At 40.8% G+C, this 20,617-nt stretch overlaps 1 protein-coding gene across 1 annotated transcript in view; it reads right to left on the bottom strand.

Moving 5' to 3' along the window:
• SNRNP40 (small nuclear ribonucleoprotein U5 subunit 40) overlaps positions 1-20,617 on the bottom strand; it is a 60,934-nt gene that overhangs the window by 23,870 nt on the left and 16,447 nt on the right. Inside the window, exons 5-8 of the mRNA XM_017527724.1 lie at positions 18,019-18,141; positions 7,549-7,669; positions 4,707-4,789; positions 3,449-3,510 (exon numbers count right to left, since the gene is read on the bottom strand). Of these exons, the coding sequence (XP_017383213.1) occupies positions 3,449-3,510; positions 4,707-4,789; positions 7,549-7,669; positions 18,019-18,141 (389 nt within the window). The remainder of the gene's footprint in view (positions 1-3,448; positions 3,511-4,706; positions 4,790-7,548; positions 7,670-18,018; positions 18,142-20,617) is intronic.

The following is a 20,617-nucleotide window of genomic DNA, read 5'->3' on the forward strand; positions in this document are numbered from 1 at the left end:
AAAAAAAAAAAAATAAAAAAGAGTATGAGCTCTGGAGTCAGAAAGACTGGGGTTCAAGTCTCAGTGCAGCTATTTACTAGCTAAGTAATCTTAGCTCACAGAAGTTAAATAATAATTGGAGATCATTTAACTTCTCTAAGCTTCTTAGTTACAGTGATGGAGAAAATACTGATCTCATAACTTTATTAAGAAAAATGAGATAATATATGCAAAGGGCCTGGCACACAGAATTAATTATAGCTATTGTCATTATGAGTACCTTCATCATCAAAACAGAATCTCATGATGTCAATGGGCTGAATAAATCACTCTTGGCCGAGAGACTGGCCAGCCTTTCTGTAGTCCATAGGACTATTTAGGATTTCAAGTTTGAATATGAGGAGGTGATTTCTAAGTTATTAGTTAACAGAAAGGAGAAATTTGCCAAATCCAGGCCAAGCTGAAAAGGAGTTTTCTGAGGATACATTTCCCAGACACATAGACAGAACCGCCAATCTCTAAGGGTTTACACTTCAAGGCCTCACTCTTGATGGCTGCCAATTAGATGCTAAATTTAGAGGGGTTCCTTGCCCTCTCTTTACTTTGGCATGGCAACATTTGGCAGGAACCAGGAGCCTTATATAACAGAACTGCTTGTTGACTTGGGGCTAACTGGTGAGGTGGCCTCTTAAATCTGGCCAAACCCCAACAGGTGGAGACAGGCAGGTTTCCTCAGACCATGCTTCCACATGTGAATTTTATTTTTAAAGAGATGGCTTCTTGCTCTGTTGTCAGGGCTAGAGAACAGTGGCATGATTGTAGCTTGCTATATCCTCCAACTCCTGGGCTTAAGGGATCCTTCCACCTCAGCCTACCAAGTAGCTGGGACTACAGATGGGTACTACTATGCCTGGCTAATTTTTAAACTATATTTTTTTGTAGAGATAGGGACCTGCCATCTTGCCCAGGCTGGTCTCGAACTCTTGGGTGCAAGCCATCCTTCCACCTTGGCCGCTCAGAGTGTTGGGATTACAGGTGTGCACCATTGTGCATGGACCACATGTAAAGTTTAAAGGGAGAGTGGAAAGGGAAAGAGAAAAGAGGACATTGCAATTCAGAAAGGGCCAATGCCAGAAACAAACTGCTCAACAGAAAAAAAAAAGTATGCAAATATAATTTAAAAATTTAATTACAAAGGAAAGATACACTCTGCTGAAAATTATGTAAAAATACTTAGAATAGTTCTTACTCTGTCAGAATATGAGACACCCTAGTCGGTTTCTTGAAGTCTTCTCCAGTAACTTGACAACTTAAAATTCTTTCGATTTCCCCCTTCCAGGCAGCTCTCTAAACCACTTGCACTCAAATGACCAATGTGACACTTTCACCTGAATCCTTTCTATATTCTCCAGAAAATACCTGAATACTTGTCCATTTTTCTTGTATTAAATTTGTCAGGAAAAAAAAGTAGACTCTGGAATTTAAGTATGTTCAGTATTATTCATAAATAGAAAGGTAAGAGACAGACCACAGTGCAGCTTCTGTGTGGCAGTGCTAGGGCCCCAAATAGGGGAAAACCCTGGACTATGCTGAAAGCCCTGGCTAGCCCAAGAAAGGCTTCCTATTTATTGGATGGTGCTTGTTTCAGGAGGGTTGGAAGAGAAACTCTAACGGGGAGGATAGGATTAAGCTAAAAAGGGTCAAGACATTGCCCAATGGGAGCTAAATGCAGAAATTGCTATCAGAGGGTCTTATCATTCTTTACCATGCCACATTTGCAGCCCATCACACTTGAGACCTGGACATCCCTATTTAACCTGATTCTCCCCCAAGCACAGGTTACCACAGACATGCCAAATACAACAATATCTGACAGAATAATTCTCTTCCTTCTGTTTCTCATTCAGCATATAATGCCTGAGCCAGTTTAGATTCATATTTCATAAAGCCTTAGCTGATTAATTCAGCATTGGGTAGGAAATACATAGTCCACATTTTATTACATCTTGTACCTAGCAATCATTGTACTTCCCACTAACCCAGACACAGCTCTGAATCATCCCCAACACAGGCAGCCATTACCAATAGCTGAGCTGTTATGTAGGGTAAAATTTGACTGCCATTCTTCAACTAGGAATTCATTCATATAATATAAACTAATTGGTTAGAAAAGCTCAAGCATTGACAACAGTGCCATAGGTTCACACAAATGACTAAGATTCATTCCCTAATCTCTAGGAGAAAATAATTTAGTGAGGGTGCCTCACTTTGTCTGATTGTAAGATGTAATAAATGCTAATAAAGCTTAGATGTATGAAATGCGATTACAGCACAAAGAACAATTATTATGCCCAAGAGGTAACAGAGAGAGGGAACCAGAGACAGTTTATAGATATAACATAGAGGTGGCTACTAGAGAGATACAGGAGTCTGGATAATAAAGAAGAGGGAATGTGAGAGAGAACCTGGAGGTGAGAAAGAAAAGGGAGGTTAGAATGCGAGAATTCCATGTGAGCAGCACTGTGGTGATGGTGGGGGAGGTGGGTTCTAAACATGTTTTCAAATGAACTGAAGCATGGCAGAAGAAATGTAGTGAGGGAGACTAGAGACAGATTATGAGACTTAGGGAGCCCAACAGCATCAAACAAATTGTTGATCCTCTAGGTCTAAAATGTCTCCAAAGTGGGTAGAAATGATCAACATGGCTTCGAAACCTTTCATGCCACACAGAGCTTCATATTCAAGCAGTCATAACTCTATGTCTGCTCTAGCTCCATATCCATGTTTTATGTATCAAACACATGAAGACATCCTCCGTAGCTACATCATTCTATTTTTTTTTTTTTTTTGAGACGGAGTTTCACTCATGTTACCCAGGTTGGAGTGCAATGGCGCGATCTCGGCTCACCGCAACCTCCGCCTCCTGGGTTCAGGCAATTCTCCTGCCTCATCCTCCTAAGTAGCTGGGATTACAGGCACGCGCCACCATGCCCAGCTAATTTTTTGTATTTTTAGTAGAGACGGGGTTTCACCATGTTGACCAGGATGGTCTCGATCTCTTGACCTCGTGATCCACCCGCCTCGGCCTCCCAAAGTGCTGGGATTACAGGCTTGAGCCACCGCGCCCAGCCTTTTTTTTTTTTTTTTTTTAAGATGGAGTCTCACTCTTGTTGCCCAGGCTGGAGTGCATGGTGCAATCTCGGCTCACTGCAACCTCCATCTCCCGGGTTCAAGTGATTCTCCTGCCTCAGCCTCCCAAGTAGCTGGGATTATAGGCATGCTCCACCACGGCCAGCTAATTTTGTATTTTTAGCAGAGATGGGTTTCTCCATGTTGGTCAGGCTGGTGTCAAACTCCTGACCTCAGGTGATCCATTCACCTTGGCCTCCCAAAATGTTGGGATTATAGGTGTGAGCCACTGTGCCCGGCCAGCTACATCATTCTTTACTTTGCACCCAGTAATCCTTACCTGTCGGCTGAGCCAGCTGCTATTTTGCTTCCATCAGGTGACCAAGAACATCTCAGAAGGTTCTATGATAAATAAGAATTCACGGAATAGTAATATACCAAACTCCTCTTTGCAAGGCTACAGAATCACTGAGAGGCTTTAAATTTCCTAAGTAGAGTTTTAATTGTTCTTCTCAGGAAGATGGTTATCTTATATTCTATGGCATCGAATAGCATACTTTGTTATTTTACACCATATAAAAACTGTAGAAAATGCTTAACTTACAATTAATTAGATTGAACCTGGCAACGAAATTCTGTTCTACTTATAAATGGAGGCTCCCTTTGTCTTGATATTCATTATTCTTTTTTCCTATTTATCTTGAATAAAAGCAAACCCAACAAATAATTTTTTTTTTTGAGATTGGGTCTTGCTCTATTGTACAGGTTGGAGCGCAGTGACACAATCATAGCTCACTACTGTTTTGACCTCCTGGGCCCAAGTGATACTCCCACTTCAGCCTCCCAGGCAGCTGAGACTGTAGGCACATGCCGTCACATGCAGATTTTTTATTTTTTGTAGAGACAGGGTCTCATTACGTTGCCCTGGTTGGTCTTGAACTCCTGGCCTCCTGCCTTCGCTTTCCAAAGTGCTGAGATTACAACTGTGAGCCACCATGCTAGGTCTAAAAAATAAAATTTGATTTATACAGTGAAACTGCATCTCAATGAGCTCTCAAAAGGAAAACATTAATCTCTATTAACAAATTCTCTGAGAGTAAAAGCTTCTTTCAATAGAGCTGACCTTTAAATTTGAGGGTTTGAAAAAATTCTGTCTCTCAGAACTTGGGCTGTGGTAGGTACTGAGGGGAGAGATGTAGTCTTAGGGTTCAAACACACCTGGTCATGGGGTAGGGAGGCAGGTGAGGGAGACCTTCTTAACAGCTATGGGAACTTGGGTTCCATATGGAAAACTGATTTAAGAGGGTAAAATTCCCAAGTAATTAAAAGGCCAGGAGCGTTGTGTTGAAGGTGGTATGAAGTCAGATGCCCTCAGTTTGAGAGCTGGCTCCACTACTTTTGGGCTATGTGATTAGCTTCTTCCCAATCACAAATATTTCTATTAGTTTTATTTTTGGCAACAACAGTTTTGATTAAGAGCAGTGTTACTGGAATGAAGTCCATTCTCAGCAGAGCTACTGCTCTCTATCCTTAGTACCACCTGAAATGTTTCTTTGAATCAAATGAACAGTCAAACTCCCCTGCCATGCAGAACTCACCTTTTCAAAGTTGTGCACATTTCCTTGAAATATCTTTACACACCTCTCTTTGGGGGCAAATGGCCGGACATCCCAGACACGAACTGCAAAACAAATCCAAATAAACAAACCAACCAAAACAACTATCAGCCAGAGGCCTCCTGAGCACCCAACTGAAATTAGTATCATGTCAATGACAGATGCTGTTTCCAGGATGGGGAAGTCCAATATGACACATTACTACTTGTTACACCTCTTTTCTTTTTCAAGCAGGAAAATACATCTAAATCCCAATAACTGGGGCTAGCTGAGGAAGCAGGAAGGAAAAATGTCACTCACAACGCTGGTAATTTGCAACAGAATGCAGCTGGGTGTGATACTAATTTCAAAGATATTAAGCAAAAGAGTCCACTGCCAGCTTAGAGTCACATCCATCAAAGCTTCAATAAGACAAACTAAATACCATGAACTACTATGATAATGAACGTATAAAAACCAAACTTATATTGCACTTTCCTAATTTCTCTCATATGGGCACCTGACAGTCTAAAACTGAACAAGGTCAGATATATATAAAATACATAAAAAGTCACCGGTCTCAGTGGCTCATGCCTGTAATCCCAGCACTTTGGGAGGCTGAGGCGGGTAGATCACCTGAGGTCAGGAGTTCGAGACCAGCCTGACCAATATGGAGAAACCCCGTGCCTACTAGAAATACAAAATTAGCCAGGCGTGTTAGCTTATGCCTATAATCCCAGCTACTCGGGAGGATGAGGCAGAAGAATCGCTTGAACCCGGGAGGCGGAGTTTGTGGTCAGCGAGATTGTGCCATTGCACTCCAGCCTGGGTAACAAGAGCGAAACTCCATCTAAAAACAAAATAAAACAAAACAAAAGTCAAACAAATCAAAAGAGTGTTGCACCATACCAAAAATCAGAAAAAGTAAATACTGATTCTAATTCTAGCTCTGTTGCATATTTGGGTGATATCAGGTAAACAGTGAGATTGTTTGTGCCTTGGTTTTCTTGCTCTGTAAGATGAAGAGAAATTATCTGTTCTTTAAAAAATAATACTATTTTATTTATTTTAATTTTATTTTTTTGAGACGCAGTCTCACTCTGTCACCCAGGCTGGAGTGCAATGGTACGACCTCAGCTCACTGCAACCTCTGCCTCCAGGGTTCAAGCGATTCTCCTGCCTCAGACTCCCAGGTAGCCGGGACTAGAGTCATGTGCCACCATACCCGGCTAATTTTTGTATTTTTTAGTAGAAATGGCGTTTCACATATTGGACAGGCTGGGTCTTGAACTCCTGACCTCATGATCAGCCTACCTTGGCTTCCCAAAGTGCTGGGATTACAAGTGTGAGCCACCGTGCCCATACTATTTATTTTTGAGATGGAGTTTCACTCTTGTTGCTCAGGCTGGAGTGAGTGGCACGATCTTGGCTCATTGTAACCTCTGCCTCCTGGATTCAAGTGATTCTCCTGCCTCAGTCTCCCAAGTAGCTGGGATTACAGGCACTCGCCACCATGCCTGCCTAGTTTTTCTATTTTTAGCAGAGACAGAGTTTCACCATGTTGGCCAGGCTGGTCTTAAACTCCTGACCTCAGGTGATCCAACTGCCTTGGCCTCCCTAAAGTGCTGGGATTACAGGTGTGAGCCACCATGCCTCGCCAATAACACTATTTTAAAGATCCAATGAGATAACCTATTGCAAAGGTTCTAAAATTTGTAGGCAACAAAAATAATTTATAATTTTATTATACAGCCATAATAAGAAATTATTCTATTATTTTTTCCCTTATTTTAATATCAATTTAGGAAACCTCACTGTTCCTCATTATAAAGAATGCTAGCACTAGCTAGGCGTGGTACTTGGGAGGCTTGCTTGAGCCCGGGAGTTTGAGACTAGCCTGGGCAACACAGCAAGGTCCTGTCTTGCCAAAAACATTTTTTTAAAATGCTAGATTATATGTGTATAAACATCTATTACAAGCAGTAACTACAGCCGTTGTAACTGAAGCTATATGTATAGTGGAATTTGAGTGATGTCATTTTATCTGAGTATGAAAAAAGTGTTATCAATTCTTGGAGTCAGGCAGGCATAAAAAGGCAAAGCTATGCATGAAAGTTTGTTATTGAGAATATACTCAAAAGGTAAAGATGTCCATTCGTTCAACAAATATTTATTAAGTATCCGATGAATGTCAGGTATTGTTTTTGCTATAAAATGTCAGGGAATACATTTTAGTTCCTGACAATCCTGTAAGTTTGTATACCAGGGCCATTTCCAAACTTCCTCAACATTAAGCATATAATCCAGCAAGTCACCTTACTTTTCGTCTATAGTAATCTATCCTCCCACCCTACAACTCAAAAACAAGTAAAGAGAAATAGGAAGAGTGTGTTTATGTAAATCCAGAATGTCGAGATGTTTTATTGAAGACCTCTTTCCACACCAATGCTTTTGGAGTGGGGAGGAAAGACAGACTGGCAGGAAAGAGCAAAAGAGATCACCCAAGCTTGGTGTTCTCTGAAAACGCACGAGGACTGCCTTATATAGACTTCTAAATTCACATCTTTCTCATTAAACTCATCACCCAGTTTCTTATGTCCTGAGGGCTGAGATGGATCTTAAAGGTAAAGTCCAGTCTTCTTATCAGTGTAGAAACTGATTCGCAGAGAGAAGAATTATTGTGTGCAATGTTGTCCAGGGACAAGACAGATATCTGAGACTAGATTCTTTACTATCTTACCTAAAGCTTTCCCCATTACAACATGTTCTAATTGTCTGATGCAATCTGTGAACAATCTTTGACTTTTTCCTTGGATCCTGGGAGAGATTTCCTCTCCAAAGTTACCTGTATTATCCATTGCATTGGACAAGAGATAAGAGCCTTCAGAACTTAAACTCAGGCCAGTTACTGAATCTGCATGGCCTCTCATGGTGTAGGTTAGCTTGTTCTGGCGTAGGTCCCAGACCTGCCAAAACAAAAAGGTGACCCAGGATCAAATTAATAAAAGTAGAGAAACAGAATGACACAAGAAACAAGGGTCAATTGCCCAGAGATATTGATATTACTTTACCATAAGATACAGGATTTCTGTCAAAGAGAAAAATACCTTTGTCTTTTTTTTTTTGAGACACGATCTCACTCTGTCACCCAGTGCAGTGGCACTACCATGGCTCACTGTAGTCTTGACTACCCAGGCTCAGGTAATTCTCATACCTTAGCCTCCCCAGTAGCTGGGACTACAGGAGTGAGCTACCATATCTACCAGAGACAGGTTTTCACTATTTTTTTTTGTAGAGACAGGGTTTCACTATTTTGCCCAGGCTAGTCTTGAACTCCTAGGCTCAAGTGATCCTCCCACTGCGTCCTCTCAGTGTTTGGATTACAGGCATGAGCCACTACCTGGCCAATCTCTGTCTTTCTAAAAAGGTACTTAAGGTTACTATGTTTGACTAGATAAATATAAACTAATGCATATCAAATGTTAAGATAAAGTTTTAAATAAAAACAGAATTCAGAAAGGTTATTTTCAAATCATAGCAAAATAATTAAAAACAAACTATTATAGAAAAAACTAAAGAGCGCTTAAAATGCTTAAACTATGATTCTTAGCCATTAAAAATTATTGGAAATATATAAAACCAGTAAACAATATGAAAAATATAGATGCTTAAAATTTTTCATTTAATGCCACAATATGTGACAATAAATGTACACTTATGCACATGTATGAGCATGTACATATACTATGGAAAAGCACATTTATTAAAAGAAAAACGAATATGGATTCACTATTGCTTGTGTAGGAAAGGTAAGATACAGAAAATAACCTAAATGTCAAACAGGAAAAATTGATGGTTTATTAAATTATGGCCCATAATCACACTGCAAAGCTAAATTCTCATATAGGAGATAGCATGTCAGAGAAGAAAGAGTAGTGACTTAGGGTAAGAATAAACTGGTCCCTGCCACTTAGTGTTATGTGTCATTGGGTCACTAACTCTTTCTGGGCCTGTTTCCTGGTCTGAAAGATTAAGGATAACAATAGCTACTTCTTAAGGCTGTTGTAAGGATTATAAATAAGAATGCTTAGCATATGCCTGGCACATGGCAGGTCCTCAATGATGTGTAGCTATTGTTAAGCAGTTCCTAAAAATAACTCCCAAGACCAAATGTAAAAATATTTACATAATAAGCTATTAAGCAAAAAAGGAAAATACAAAACAGTATTTATCTTTACACAGACTACACCTATGTAAAACATGTATTTTTAAGCTAACAGAAATAGTCTGGAAAGTCACATGGAAAAAAGAACAGTAATTTTGTTAAGGTCACTGGTATTGCATAAAATACAAAATTTCCCCCAATTTTATTTCATATTGCAATGTAGTATTTTTCTAAGTGAATACAATTTTGCTGTTCCTTAAATCAAGACACTTTTCCTTATCTAGAAATGAGTTAGGTGTTACACACCACTTTATCCATCAGTAACTCATTCGTGTGGAGTCCAACACATTTCATATACGATCATTTTTTTATGTCGTTGTTGTTCCTTATCTTCCGAGCAGGCACTGCTGAAATCTAGCATTGTAACTAGGAATGTGTTTTGCCAACCCCTCACAGAAGTTGTGTGCTGTTTCCAAACTTCCTCCTTGAGGCCTGTACACCTTGTTTGTGCAGGGCCAAAAAGCATTCAGGATTTGCCACAAAAAAATCTACAGCAGGGGCCGGGCGTGGTGGCTCACACCTATAATCCCTGCACTTTGGGAAGTAGAGGTGGGTGGATCACCTGAGGTCAGGAGTTCAAGACCAGCCTGGTCAACATGGTGAAACCTCATCTCTACTGAAGATACAAAAATTAGCCAGGTGTGGTGGCAGGTGCCTATAATCCCAGCTACTTGGGAGGCTGAGGCAGGAGAATCACTTGAACCCGGGAGGCGGAAGTTGCAGTGAGCCAAAATCGCACCATTATACTCCAGCCTGGGCAACAAGAGCAAAACTCTGTCTTTAAAAAAAAAAAAAAAAAAAAAAAAAATCTAGAAAAGGAATTTAGGCAAAACATTTTGCAAGTATCCTAATCAGCTGTTCAGTGAAAATCTGGGCATCTGCTTAGTGGCAGGTACTGCTGGAGATTAAAAAAAAGACGTAGCCCCTGCTCTCAAGGAGTGTTCAGTATAACAAGGAAAACTTAAGACGTTTAAACAAGTAACGCGAGGCTTATGCAAGGTGCAGTTGGCAGTTGCAAAGAGGACAGAGGGGTTAACTCTGGTGGAACAGACATGAGAGTGAGAAAGGGAAGCTTCCACAGAAAATGAAGCACCTGAGTGTAGTCTGGAAGAAGGAAGATTTTTTTTTTTTTAAACTTAGACAAATAGAAGGGTATTTACTAGGAGAAGGTAATTTGTAGAAGCAGAGGGGCCTGAAAAAACTGCTGGATTGTAAGAAATTAGGCACTCAGAGGCCGATGATGAGGTAGACAGGCAGAGGCCAGCTCATGAAAGGTTTTGAATGGCTGGCTTGCATTTTATTTCCTTCACTAGGGGATCATAGAAGGGTTCAAAGTAGAAGAATGAGTATTCAGATTTACATTCTGGAAAGATCCTTCTGGCCCATATATTTATTCAAAAACTGAAGGGATGAAACCAGAAGATGTAAAGTTAGTGAGGATCTAACCTACCCTATTTGTGTGTTTGTGTAGTAGAAATGGGGTTTAGCTATGTTGGTCAGGGTCATCTTGAACTTCTGGCTTCAAGTAATCCACCCGCTTTGGCCTCCTAAAGTGCTGGGATTACAGACATGGCCACCACACCCAGCCTAATCTATCCTTTTAACCATTACATTAAAAAAAAAAAATTACAAACTGAACTCCCATCCTAACTAGAGCTCAGGATTATAAGAAATGCCAAAGACTGCCAGCCAGACCATTAGGCTCTCAAGTGACACATTTTCTTTTTTCTTCATTTTCTTCTGACTCCCCAATCCTATCACCAGGGAGGAAGTTCCAAGAGACTGACCAGAACAGCATATCTGCTCACAAATATACACAGAGGTTGTTCACCTTCGGTTTTAAAAAGGGTTCCCATTCCTTATTTCTCTTTCTTAGAACAGGCAGTGTTACCTAAGATAGACTGAGAAACAAACAAAAACCAGGCTCTTTGAGGAGCATCTCCTAACGTAGAGAGGCAATGTGGTGATTTGTCACGCAAGTGCTCAAGACTGGTAAGCCTCTAAGTGCTTAAAAGGTACTTGTTAATTGACTAGAGGTAACAAGATAAGAGTGGTAAGATTATTAGCCCTCTAGAGATAGAGCTCTGGTCCTGGCTCTACCTCTGTCTGAGTGATGACTATTTGATCTTGGCCAGATCACTTAACCTTCGTAGAGCCTCACTTAGTCACCTAAGAAGTGAAAGATGGAGGTGATGCCTAAAGTTCTCTTCAGGTTTGACATTTCCTGAGTCTTTCTAATCGAGCTTCTCTTTTGCATGTTGAGAGAAATGTATGAGGTCTTTAGGACAACTAAGAGTCTTTCTGGGTTCGACAGAACAATTACTCTCCCCTCTGCATGTAACAATTAAAAAAAACCCAAAAAACCTTTTTTTTTATTTTTGTTTTTTTATTGTGATAGAGTCACACTCTGTTGTCCAGGCTGCAGAGCAGTGGCACGATCTTGGCTGGCTGCAACCTCTACCTCCCAGGTTCAAGCAATTCTCATGCCTCAGCTTCTCAAGTAGCTGGGACTATAGGTGTGTGCCACCATGCCTGGTTAATGTTTATATTTTTAGTAGAGACGGGGATTGCACCATGTTGGCCAGGCTGGTTTGGAACTCCTGGCCTTAAGTGATCTGCCCTCCTCAGACTCCCAAAGTGCTGGGATTATAAGCATTTTGTGCCAAGCCACCGAGCCACCGTGCTGGGCCAGCAACAGGGTATTTTTAATAGGGAGAAGACTAACTTCTGAGTAAATTCTAACACACATCCCTACCTCTCCAGTCCATCTCTGTTATATGGGAGCAAAAATAAAGAAATAATTCTAGCATCCTGGTTCAAATATTAACTGCTGCTGCCAGAAAACAATATGGTAGCCTATAGGTATCCCAAATAAGAAACACCCTTATACTTGTTAACACATTAATTTTCATCTGGATAGCTATTCTAAGAAAACAAGTACAGGAAAAGTTTAATGCACAAATATGTCCATAGCAGCATAATCTGTGATTGTGACTCAATTGAAACAGACTAAATGTCCAACGACATGGTTGTCACTAAATTATTCAATATTGTAATAATAAAAATAAAAATGATGATGATGATGACAGCTGACATATATTGAACATACTATGTGCCTGCCACAGTGCTAGGAATATTATATCCTTACTTCATTTAATTCATGTAACAATTACATGAAGTAAGCTGATAAAATTCCCATTTAGAGATTAGAAATGGAGACGATGAGGTTCAAACAACTTTCTTTCTTTTCTTTTTTTTGAGACAAAGTCTCACTGTGTGCCCAGGCTGGAGTGCAGTGGCACAATCTCAGCTCACTGCAACCTCCACCTCCCGGGTTCAAGGGATGCTCCTGCTTCAACCTCCTGAGTAGCCGGGATTGCAGACGTGCACCACCACGCCCAGCTAATTTTGTATTTTTAGTCGAGACAGGGTTTCACCACGTTAGGCTGATCTCGAACTCCTGACCTCTTGATCTGCCTGCCTCAGCCTCCCAAAGTGCTGGGATTACAGGCGTGAGCCACTGCGCCCGGCCTTAAAACAACTTTCTTAAGATCATAAAGCTAACAATTAAGTGGCAGAATCAGAAAAATGATCCCAATTTCGCTTAAGCCCAGGAATTCAAGGTTACAGTGGGCTATGATTCTACCACCACCCTGCAGCCTGGGCAACATGAGGCCTCAAAATAAAACAAAAAATGGACAGGAAAATGATTCTAACTATAATTCTAAGAAAATAAGAATGATTTGATAGAAAGCAACTAGAGGTGGGCTTAGTTTAGGAAATACTTTCTAGAAGAGATATCTACACTGAGATCTGAGGACAAGAGAGCAAGTCACTGCAATGCATCAAAGGTGGGGGGCGGTTCTTGATAAAGGACCAGCTTTGTGATAATAAGTGAAAAGAGATCATAGCTGGGGTTGGGCACAGTGGCTCAAGTCTATAATCTCAACACTTTGGGAGGCCAAGGAGGGAGATTGCTTGAAGCTAGGAACATGGTGAGGCCTTAGTTCTAAAAAAAAAAAAAAAAAAATTGACGGGGTTTGGTGGTTCATGCCTGTAATCCCAGCACTAGGAAAGGTTGAGGCAGGTGGCTCACCTGAGGTCAGGAGTTCAAGGCCAGCCCGGTCAACATGGTGAAACCCCATCTCTACTAAAAATACAAAAAAATTAGCCGGCCGTGGTGGTGGGTGTCTGTAATCCCAGCTACTTGGGAGGCTGAGGCAGGAGAATTGCTTGAGCCCAGGAAGTTGCAGTGAGCTGAGGTTGCGCCACTGCACTCCAGCCTGGCACCTGGTGACGGAGTGAGACTCTGTCTCAAAAATAAATAAAAATTAAAAAACAAAACAAAACAAATTAATGTTTTTAATTTTAAACATTAATAATAGAACATAATTTAGAATTGCTGAGGTGAGAGAATTATCTCTACTAAAAATACAAAAATTAGCAGGGCATGGTAGTGGGCGCCTGTAATCCCAACTACTTGGGAGGCTGAGGCAAGATAATCGCTTGAACCCGGGAGGCGGAGGTTGCAGTGAGTCAAGATCCCATCACCGCACTTCATCCTGGCAGCAGAACGAGACTCGTCTCAAAAAAACAAAAAACAAAAAAGCATAAAGACTACATGGACACAATGTAAATTTATAAACTAGAGTAAGTAGGGATTCACCAATAAAACTAGCATTGAAGGGCTCCCCAAAGAAATAAGCAATATTTTAGAAAAAATAGTAGTGCTGTACACAATTGCTTTATTCATGCAACTACATTTATATATTTCCCATATTTGAGGTAAGTTCAAATTTCAGAGCCAAATTGGTGTAAAACAGCAGACAACGATGGAGATTTGTTATCTGCAGAAATAACCCTAAAGGAAGGTATAACATACAGTATATCTTTAAGAAAACATGAAAAACCTTCAAATTCTGAAAGGGGACTGGGTATACTTTCTTTAGGACTATATAGCACTATTGTCATTAGAAGGCCTAGGAAGTCTAGATAAAGAGCCTAAAGTAAGCCATACTTTTGGCAGTAAGAACACTTTACTAGCACAAGAGTATTAGGTTAGTCTACCCCCACAGAGAAGATGAGGGCATCAATCAGATTCTCACAGCTTAAATAAAAGAAGCTAGCCTCAAAAGGTTATATATATATATATATATATATATATATATACATATATACACACACACATATGTATGTATATACATATATATGATTCCTTATATGATATTCTCAGAAAGAAATTATAGGGAAAAGAAGAGATCAATAATTAGGAAGTGTTAGGTCTGACATAAGGGGAACACTTAGGAAATTTTTGGAGTGATGAAAATTGTTAAGTACTCTGTTGGTGATAGTGAATGCATGCAAACATTAAAATTCTTCTAACTATGGCCGGGTGTGGTGGCTCACGCCTGTAATCCCAGCACTTTGGGAGGCTGAGGCGGGAGGGTCACCTGAGGTCAGGAGTTTGAGACCAGCCCGGCCAACATGGTGAAACCCCGTCTTATAATAATAATTAAAAAAATTCTTATAACTGTACACCAAAAATGTTTATTTCAATATATGTAAATTTAAATATCTTGAAAAATATAAATGTTATCATAGCTTGATGACACTAATCTATTTTCATGTGTACAAGAAGGCTTCTAGTGATTCTGATGCCAGTGAGCACCCAACTCCATTCTGGGAAATATTACGCATAGCTATTAAAGTTGATCTAAGTTTCCATGTTCTGATTCTACATTCTCCAAATATTTATATGATGGAAAAGGGATGGGAAGTTCAATTTTGGAAAATGGGAATTCTTAGGTACTTATGAGACATTCAAGTGGGGGATACTCAACAGTTAGTTGTATACAGGGATCTTAAGGTTAAGAACAGGGCTGGGAAAATAGTCATTGGCATAGGGATGATGGAGTCGTGGAAGTAGATGAGATTTGTCTTGGGAAATGTACACAGCAAGAGGAGCAAAGACCTTTGGTGAATAATGATGTTTAAAGACTCCATAGAGAGACTAGCTCATAATGGTATGTAGAGAAGGGGTAGGACCTACCAGATGGTAGGACAGTTTGTTGTCACAGAACTCAGGGAAGACAGAAGACCAGCTCTATGGTACAATGATCACGTTAAAAAAACAACAACAAACAAACAAAAAACCCAAACTATTAGAAATGAAGAATGAATGGTACATGAGGAACTGAAGACAGTGAGTGCAGAAAAATCTCCAGGGGATTCCTCTAAGGATTGAGAATACGACTCTAGAATGAAACTCTGGGATTTGAACTGAGGTTCTGTCACTTATTAGCTGTGTAACCTGGGGTTGTTATGCCTCTTTTAGCTCTGTTTCTTCATCTGTACAATTGCATCAGTAGTATTTATTCCATGAAGTTGTAAAGTCAAAATCTCTAAGATCTGTGAGGAGACCAACAGTGAAGCTTAAATGAATTAATGACATAAAGCTCTGAGAACAAGTGGCAGAAAGTAAGCATTATGTGTTAGATGATGATGATAAGAATATTATCACCACCACTACCATCATCATCCTTTTTAAGAAGTTTTAGGCCGGGTGCGGTGGCTCAAGCCTGTAATCCCAGCACTTTGGGAGGCAGGTGGATCACTAGATCAAGAGATCAAGACCATCCTGGTCAACACGGTGAAACCCCATCTCTACTAAAAATACAAAACATTAGCTGGGCACGGTGGCATGTGCCTGTAATCCCAGCTACTCAGGAGGTTGAGGCAGGAGAATTGCCTGAACCCAGGAGGTGGAGGTTGTGGTGAGCCAAGATCGCGCCATTGCACTCCAGCCTGGGTAACAAGAGTGAAAACTCTGTCTCAAAAAAAAGAAAAAAGTTTTAGGCTAGGTATGGTGGCTCACGCCTGTAATTTCAGCACTTTGGGAGGCCAACGCAGGCAGATCATCTGAGGATGGGAGTTCAAGGCTAGCCTGACCAACATGGTGAAACCCCATCTCTACTATAAATACACAATTAGGTGGGCGTGGTGGCACATGCCTGTAATCCCAGCTACTTGGGAGGCTGAGGCAGGAGAATCGCTTGAACCCAGAGATGGAGGTTACGGTGAGCCGAGACTGCACCACTGCACTCTAGCCTGGGCAACAAGAGGGAAACACTCTCTCTCAAAAAAATATAAATAAAAAATAAATAAAAAAGAAGCTTGATTGTGAAGGGAAAGATTCACAGGGCAGTATTGGGGGGAATGTGGGGTTGAAAAAAGATTTTATTTTGCCCCCCCCAGAAAAGAGACCTAAGCCTGATGAAATACTCATAAGAAGAAAGTAGAAAAGAAGAGGTTTAAAGAAGTGAAGAAGAATTGAAACCCTCCCATTTAAAGGACTACCTTTAGACAAAAGCAAGGATACTTCTTCTTCTTTTTTTTTTTTTTTGTTTGAGATGGAGTCTCGCTCTACAGCCAGGCAGGGGTGCAGTGTCGTGATCTTGGCTCACTGCAACCTCCAATTCCCAGGTTCAAGTGATTCTCCTGCCTCAGCCTCCCAAGTAGCTGGGATTACAGGCGTGTTCCCCCACACCCACCTAATCTTTGTACTTTCAGTAGAGACGAGGTTTCACCATATTGGCCAGGATGGTCTAGATCTCCTGACCTTGTGATCTGCCTGACTCAGTCTCCCAAAGTGCTGGGATCACAGGCGTGAGCCACCGCGCCCAGCCAAAAGCATGGGTATTTCATCCAAAGTAACAGCAAAGGAAGCAATGAGGAATGGAAATACAGTACACAGTTTCTAGGTAAGGACAACACAGGAAATTGAGTATGTACCTGACAATTACTATTCTCACTAAAAAGCAGAAGGTAAGGTCAAAGTCATTAATATCTCCAAGGAAGCCAACAGGAAAGGAAGACAGAAGCTCTGTAGGCCCAAAATACTTCACATTTACTGGCACTTAATGTCCAGAAACTCTGCTAAGTACTTAATGACCAGGCTCCTTCAATCCCCACAATGCTATATGGTAGATGCTACTGTTCTGTTATTATTACTGCCTCACCATTCACACAAGATAAAGAGGCTATACCAATATCAGCTTGGCAGTAGAGACCCCCACCCAGGTGGCCCTGAAGGAATTAAGAAGCACATAGCCAGATAGAAATGCAAAGTGAGACTATTGGAGGCCAACAGTCTTCTGAGCTGACAGCATTCCGGGCTGAGGCCTTCCAGCAGATTCTGACCCACGTATTTATTCTCTCTGAACAGGTGATTATTATTAACAAACAGGCGTTCTGTGTTTTCTCACAGACCCAAGATAAAGTAGGCAACCGGTGCCTGCTTACCACTGATCAAAGACAAACTAGAAAGTATTCTCCACGAGGGAGCCATGGGGGCAGGGTCACATATCCCGTGCTTAAAGAACTGTTTTAACCAGTGTTTGATATACATATACTGTTTTGCTACTTTAGAATACCCCAAGTAGTTTTCCACTTGCGGGGGTGCGGTGGGGGGGGTGGCCAGGTTTTTCTTGCCACTGTTCTCAACAAATGATATAATGTATCATACACATTAGGACATGTCCCAATAGGGCTTAAAGAAGGTGCTTAAAGTCACAAAACTAGAAAATGGTGAAACTGGGATTAGAACCCAAGTCAATTACTTGAATGTTTGAGCTACATTGTACTGCCATAGGTCTACTGCCTCTTTCTCTAATATTACCTTCTCTCATTCTTAGACACACTTAGAAAATTCCCTTTCCACAGTGTCGAAAAGAAAAACACAGTGAGAGATAAGGATACAGAATCACAAACTGATTCAATGCTCTCATTAAACTAAGATGGTTAAAAAAATTTTCTGAATGTCTTTAAAAGGAAATGCACTCTATTTTTAACAGTCCCCTCCAGAGACTTCACATTAAGTGCCTGATCTCTGACAGCATTTATAAGATCTGCAATATAACCTTTAATTTAGGAAGTCAATCAAGATAGGAGAAAAAAAAAATAAGTTTCAAGTTACTATTTTCCTTTCAGTTGGTATTAAGTGCAAAGCTACCACAATCTCAGAAGTTTGAAAAAATTCATTTCCAAGTGCAGATAGATGAAATGGAAGTATATCATAAACATCAAGCATACCTTGATATCATTGTCTATTCCACCAGAAATAATCTGATCACTTGTGTCATTGAAGGTCACAGCTAACACCTGGTATGTGTTCTGAAATGTCTGGATAGCTGCTTTCTTCCGTATGTCCCAAAGCTGAAGCAAAGGACGAGAATCTATCAGTAACATCATTCTAAGAAGTAACTGCGCAATACAAATATCCCTAAGTATGAGGACTTTGTGGACACATCTATAATTGGGATCCCATTTCACAAACTCCTTATATCCTAACAACACACATGGTAAGCAGTGTCTTCAATTTTGCCAAGATATTTGAAGGCAAATAACAACTTTGGTTATATTTTCAGACTCTTTTGTTAAAGTGAATAAACAGTTAAATCAACATACTCTTAGAATGGAATTCCTCTAAAGTCTTAGTTCATATATTTTTTAGGACAACAAGGGTATCAGATAGTTTCTTCAACTGTAGATACTAACTCATTAGTGGGCTACAATCCACATTTAAAAAAATAGGGTATGTCAGTGAAAATAGTATAATAAACAATGACAAAAGCTTGTCCCTCCACAAAAGCAGCAAATTAACCAGCAAAAATCTGTCAGAATCAACTGTTGGAACTCCAGAAACTAATCAAAAGTTTAAAATAACCAGGCAAACCTTTAATGAGGAAAAAGGGAAACAAAAAACTACCTGAGTCCCAGTAAAAGGGCTTTGTAGTGTTTTAACTTACGCTGGCTCTGTCTCCTGCTCAGCAATGGCTTTGATGATAACCCACATTCCTAGGTGGTTTCCTAGTACTGAAGAAGCTTATTTCTTATTGTTAAAGAATAAACAATAAAAATTGTTTATTTTTACCTATCTGGTGGCTCTCTGAAGGATGAGCTCAAAGGACTTGCATTTATTTTGCCTAACTTGGAACTTTCCTTGAAAACATTTAAAAAAAAAGGACATTATTAGCCTCTGGTGCCTGGGGGCAAGGGAAAACAGTTGGGGAAAAAACTACAAACCAAAAACCTGGGGAGGAAGGGCTGGGGAAGAAGACAATATGGGGAATAAGAGCTTTGAAAAGCACTAACATATTCCTGGCTGGCTATCTATTTATATACCTATCTGGAAACAGTCTCCCTCAGTCTCCCTCTGTCGGTGTGATCTCGGCTCATCGCAACCTCTGCCTCACTGGGCTCAAGCGATTCTCATGTCTCAGCCTCCTAAGCAGCTGGGATTACAGGTGTGTGCCACTATGCCTGGCATATTTTTGTATTTTTAGTAGAGACAGGGTTTTGCCATGTTGACCAGGCTGGTCTCAAACTCCAGGCCTCATGTCATCTGTCCGCCTCCCCCTCCCAAAGTGCTAAGGTTTCAGGCATGAGCCACCATGCCCAGCCTATCCCTGGCAATCTAGACCACTTGCATGCCCAGGGCTGGGCACATGTTTAGAAAAGACCTGAGAAGGCCCTAAGCTCTCTAGTTGACCTTCAGGCTCTGCATAAGCAGGAAGTGAAACTGCATGACAAGGAGTTGAAGGCAGCCTCCAACATACAAAAAAACCAGTCTGCAAAGACTGGGAGAGTTTTTGTTCTTGTTATTGTAGGTAATTAAGGAAACTTCTGTCATTCACTAGCTGACCACTAAGCGAATGAAAAAAAGAATTCAGTGGTCAAAGGACAAAGAATGCAAACTTTACAAAACTAGTTCAAAAAAGTCACTTAACAGGCCAAGTGTGATGGCTCATGCCTGTAATTCCAGCATTTTGGGAGGCCGAGGTGGGTGGGTCACTTGACGTCAGAAGTTCGAGACCAGCCTGGACAACATGGTAAAACCCCGTTTCTACTAAAAATACAAAAATTAGCTGGGCATGGTGATGTGCACCTGTAACCCCAGCTACTCAAGAAGCTCAAGGACAAGAATCACTTGAACCCCAGGAGGTGGAGGTTGCAGTGAGCCGAGGTTGCACCACTGCACTCCAACCTGAGTTACAGAGTGAGACCTCATCTCAAAAACAAACAAATCAACCAACCAACCAACCAACCCGCCCCGCCCCACAAAAAGTCACTAAACAAACAACTACAACAAGCAGCTCTGGGGAATACCTAATTTCCAGAGTTGCCACACTATATTTAAATGCCTAGTTTTCAACAAAATATTATAAGGCATGCAAAGAAGCAAGTAACTATGGTCCATATATAAGGAAAAAATAGTCTTCTCAACAAATTGTGTTGAGACAACTGGCTACCACATACCAAAGAATGAAGGTAAGCCCCTGCCTCACATGATATGCAAAAATTCAACATGGATCAAGGACCTAAATGTAAGACCTAAAACTATAAAATTATTAGAAGGCTGGGTGCAGTGGCTTATGCCTGTAATCCCAGCACTTTGGGAGGCCAAGGAAGAAGGATGGCTCTAGCCCGGGAGTTAGCAACCAGCCTGAACAACATGGTGATTCCTCATCTCTACAAAATAAAAACAAAAAGTTGGGTGTGGTGGTATATGCTTGTAGTCTCAGCTACTTGGGAGGGCTGAGATGGGAAAATCGCTTGAGCCAGGAGGGTTGAGGCTGCAGTGAGCTTGATTTCGGCTCTGTATTCCAGCCTGGGTGAGAGTGAGACCCTG

The sequence above is a fragment of the Cebus imitator genome, unplaced genomic scaffold (genome assembly GCF_001604975.1).
Source record: "Cebus imitator isolate Cc_AM_T3 unplaced genomic scaffold, Cebus_imitator-1.0 Scaffold51, whole genome shotgun sequence".
NCBI classification, from domain to species: domain Eukaryota; kingdom Metazoa; phylum Chordata; class Mammalia; order Primates; family Cebidae; genus Cebus; species Cebus imitator.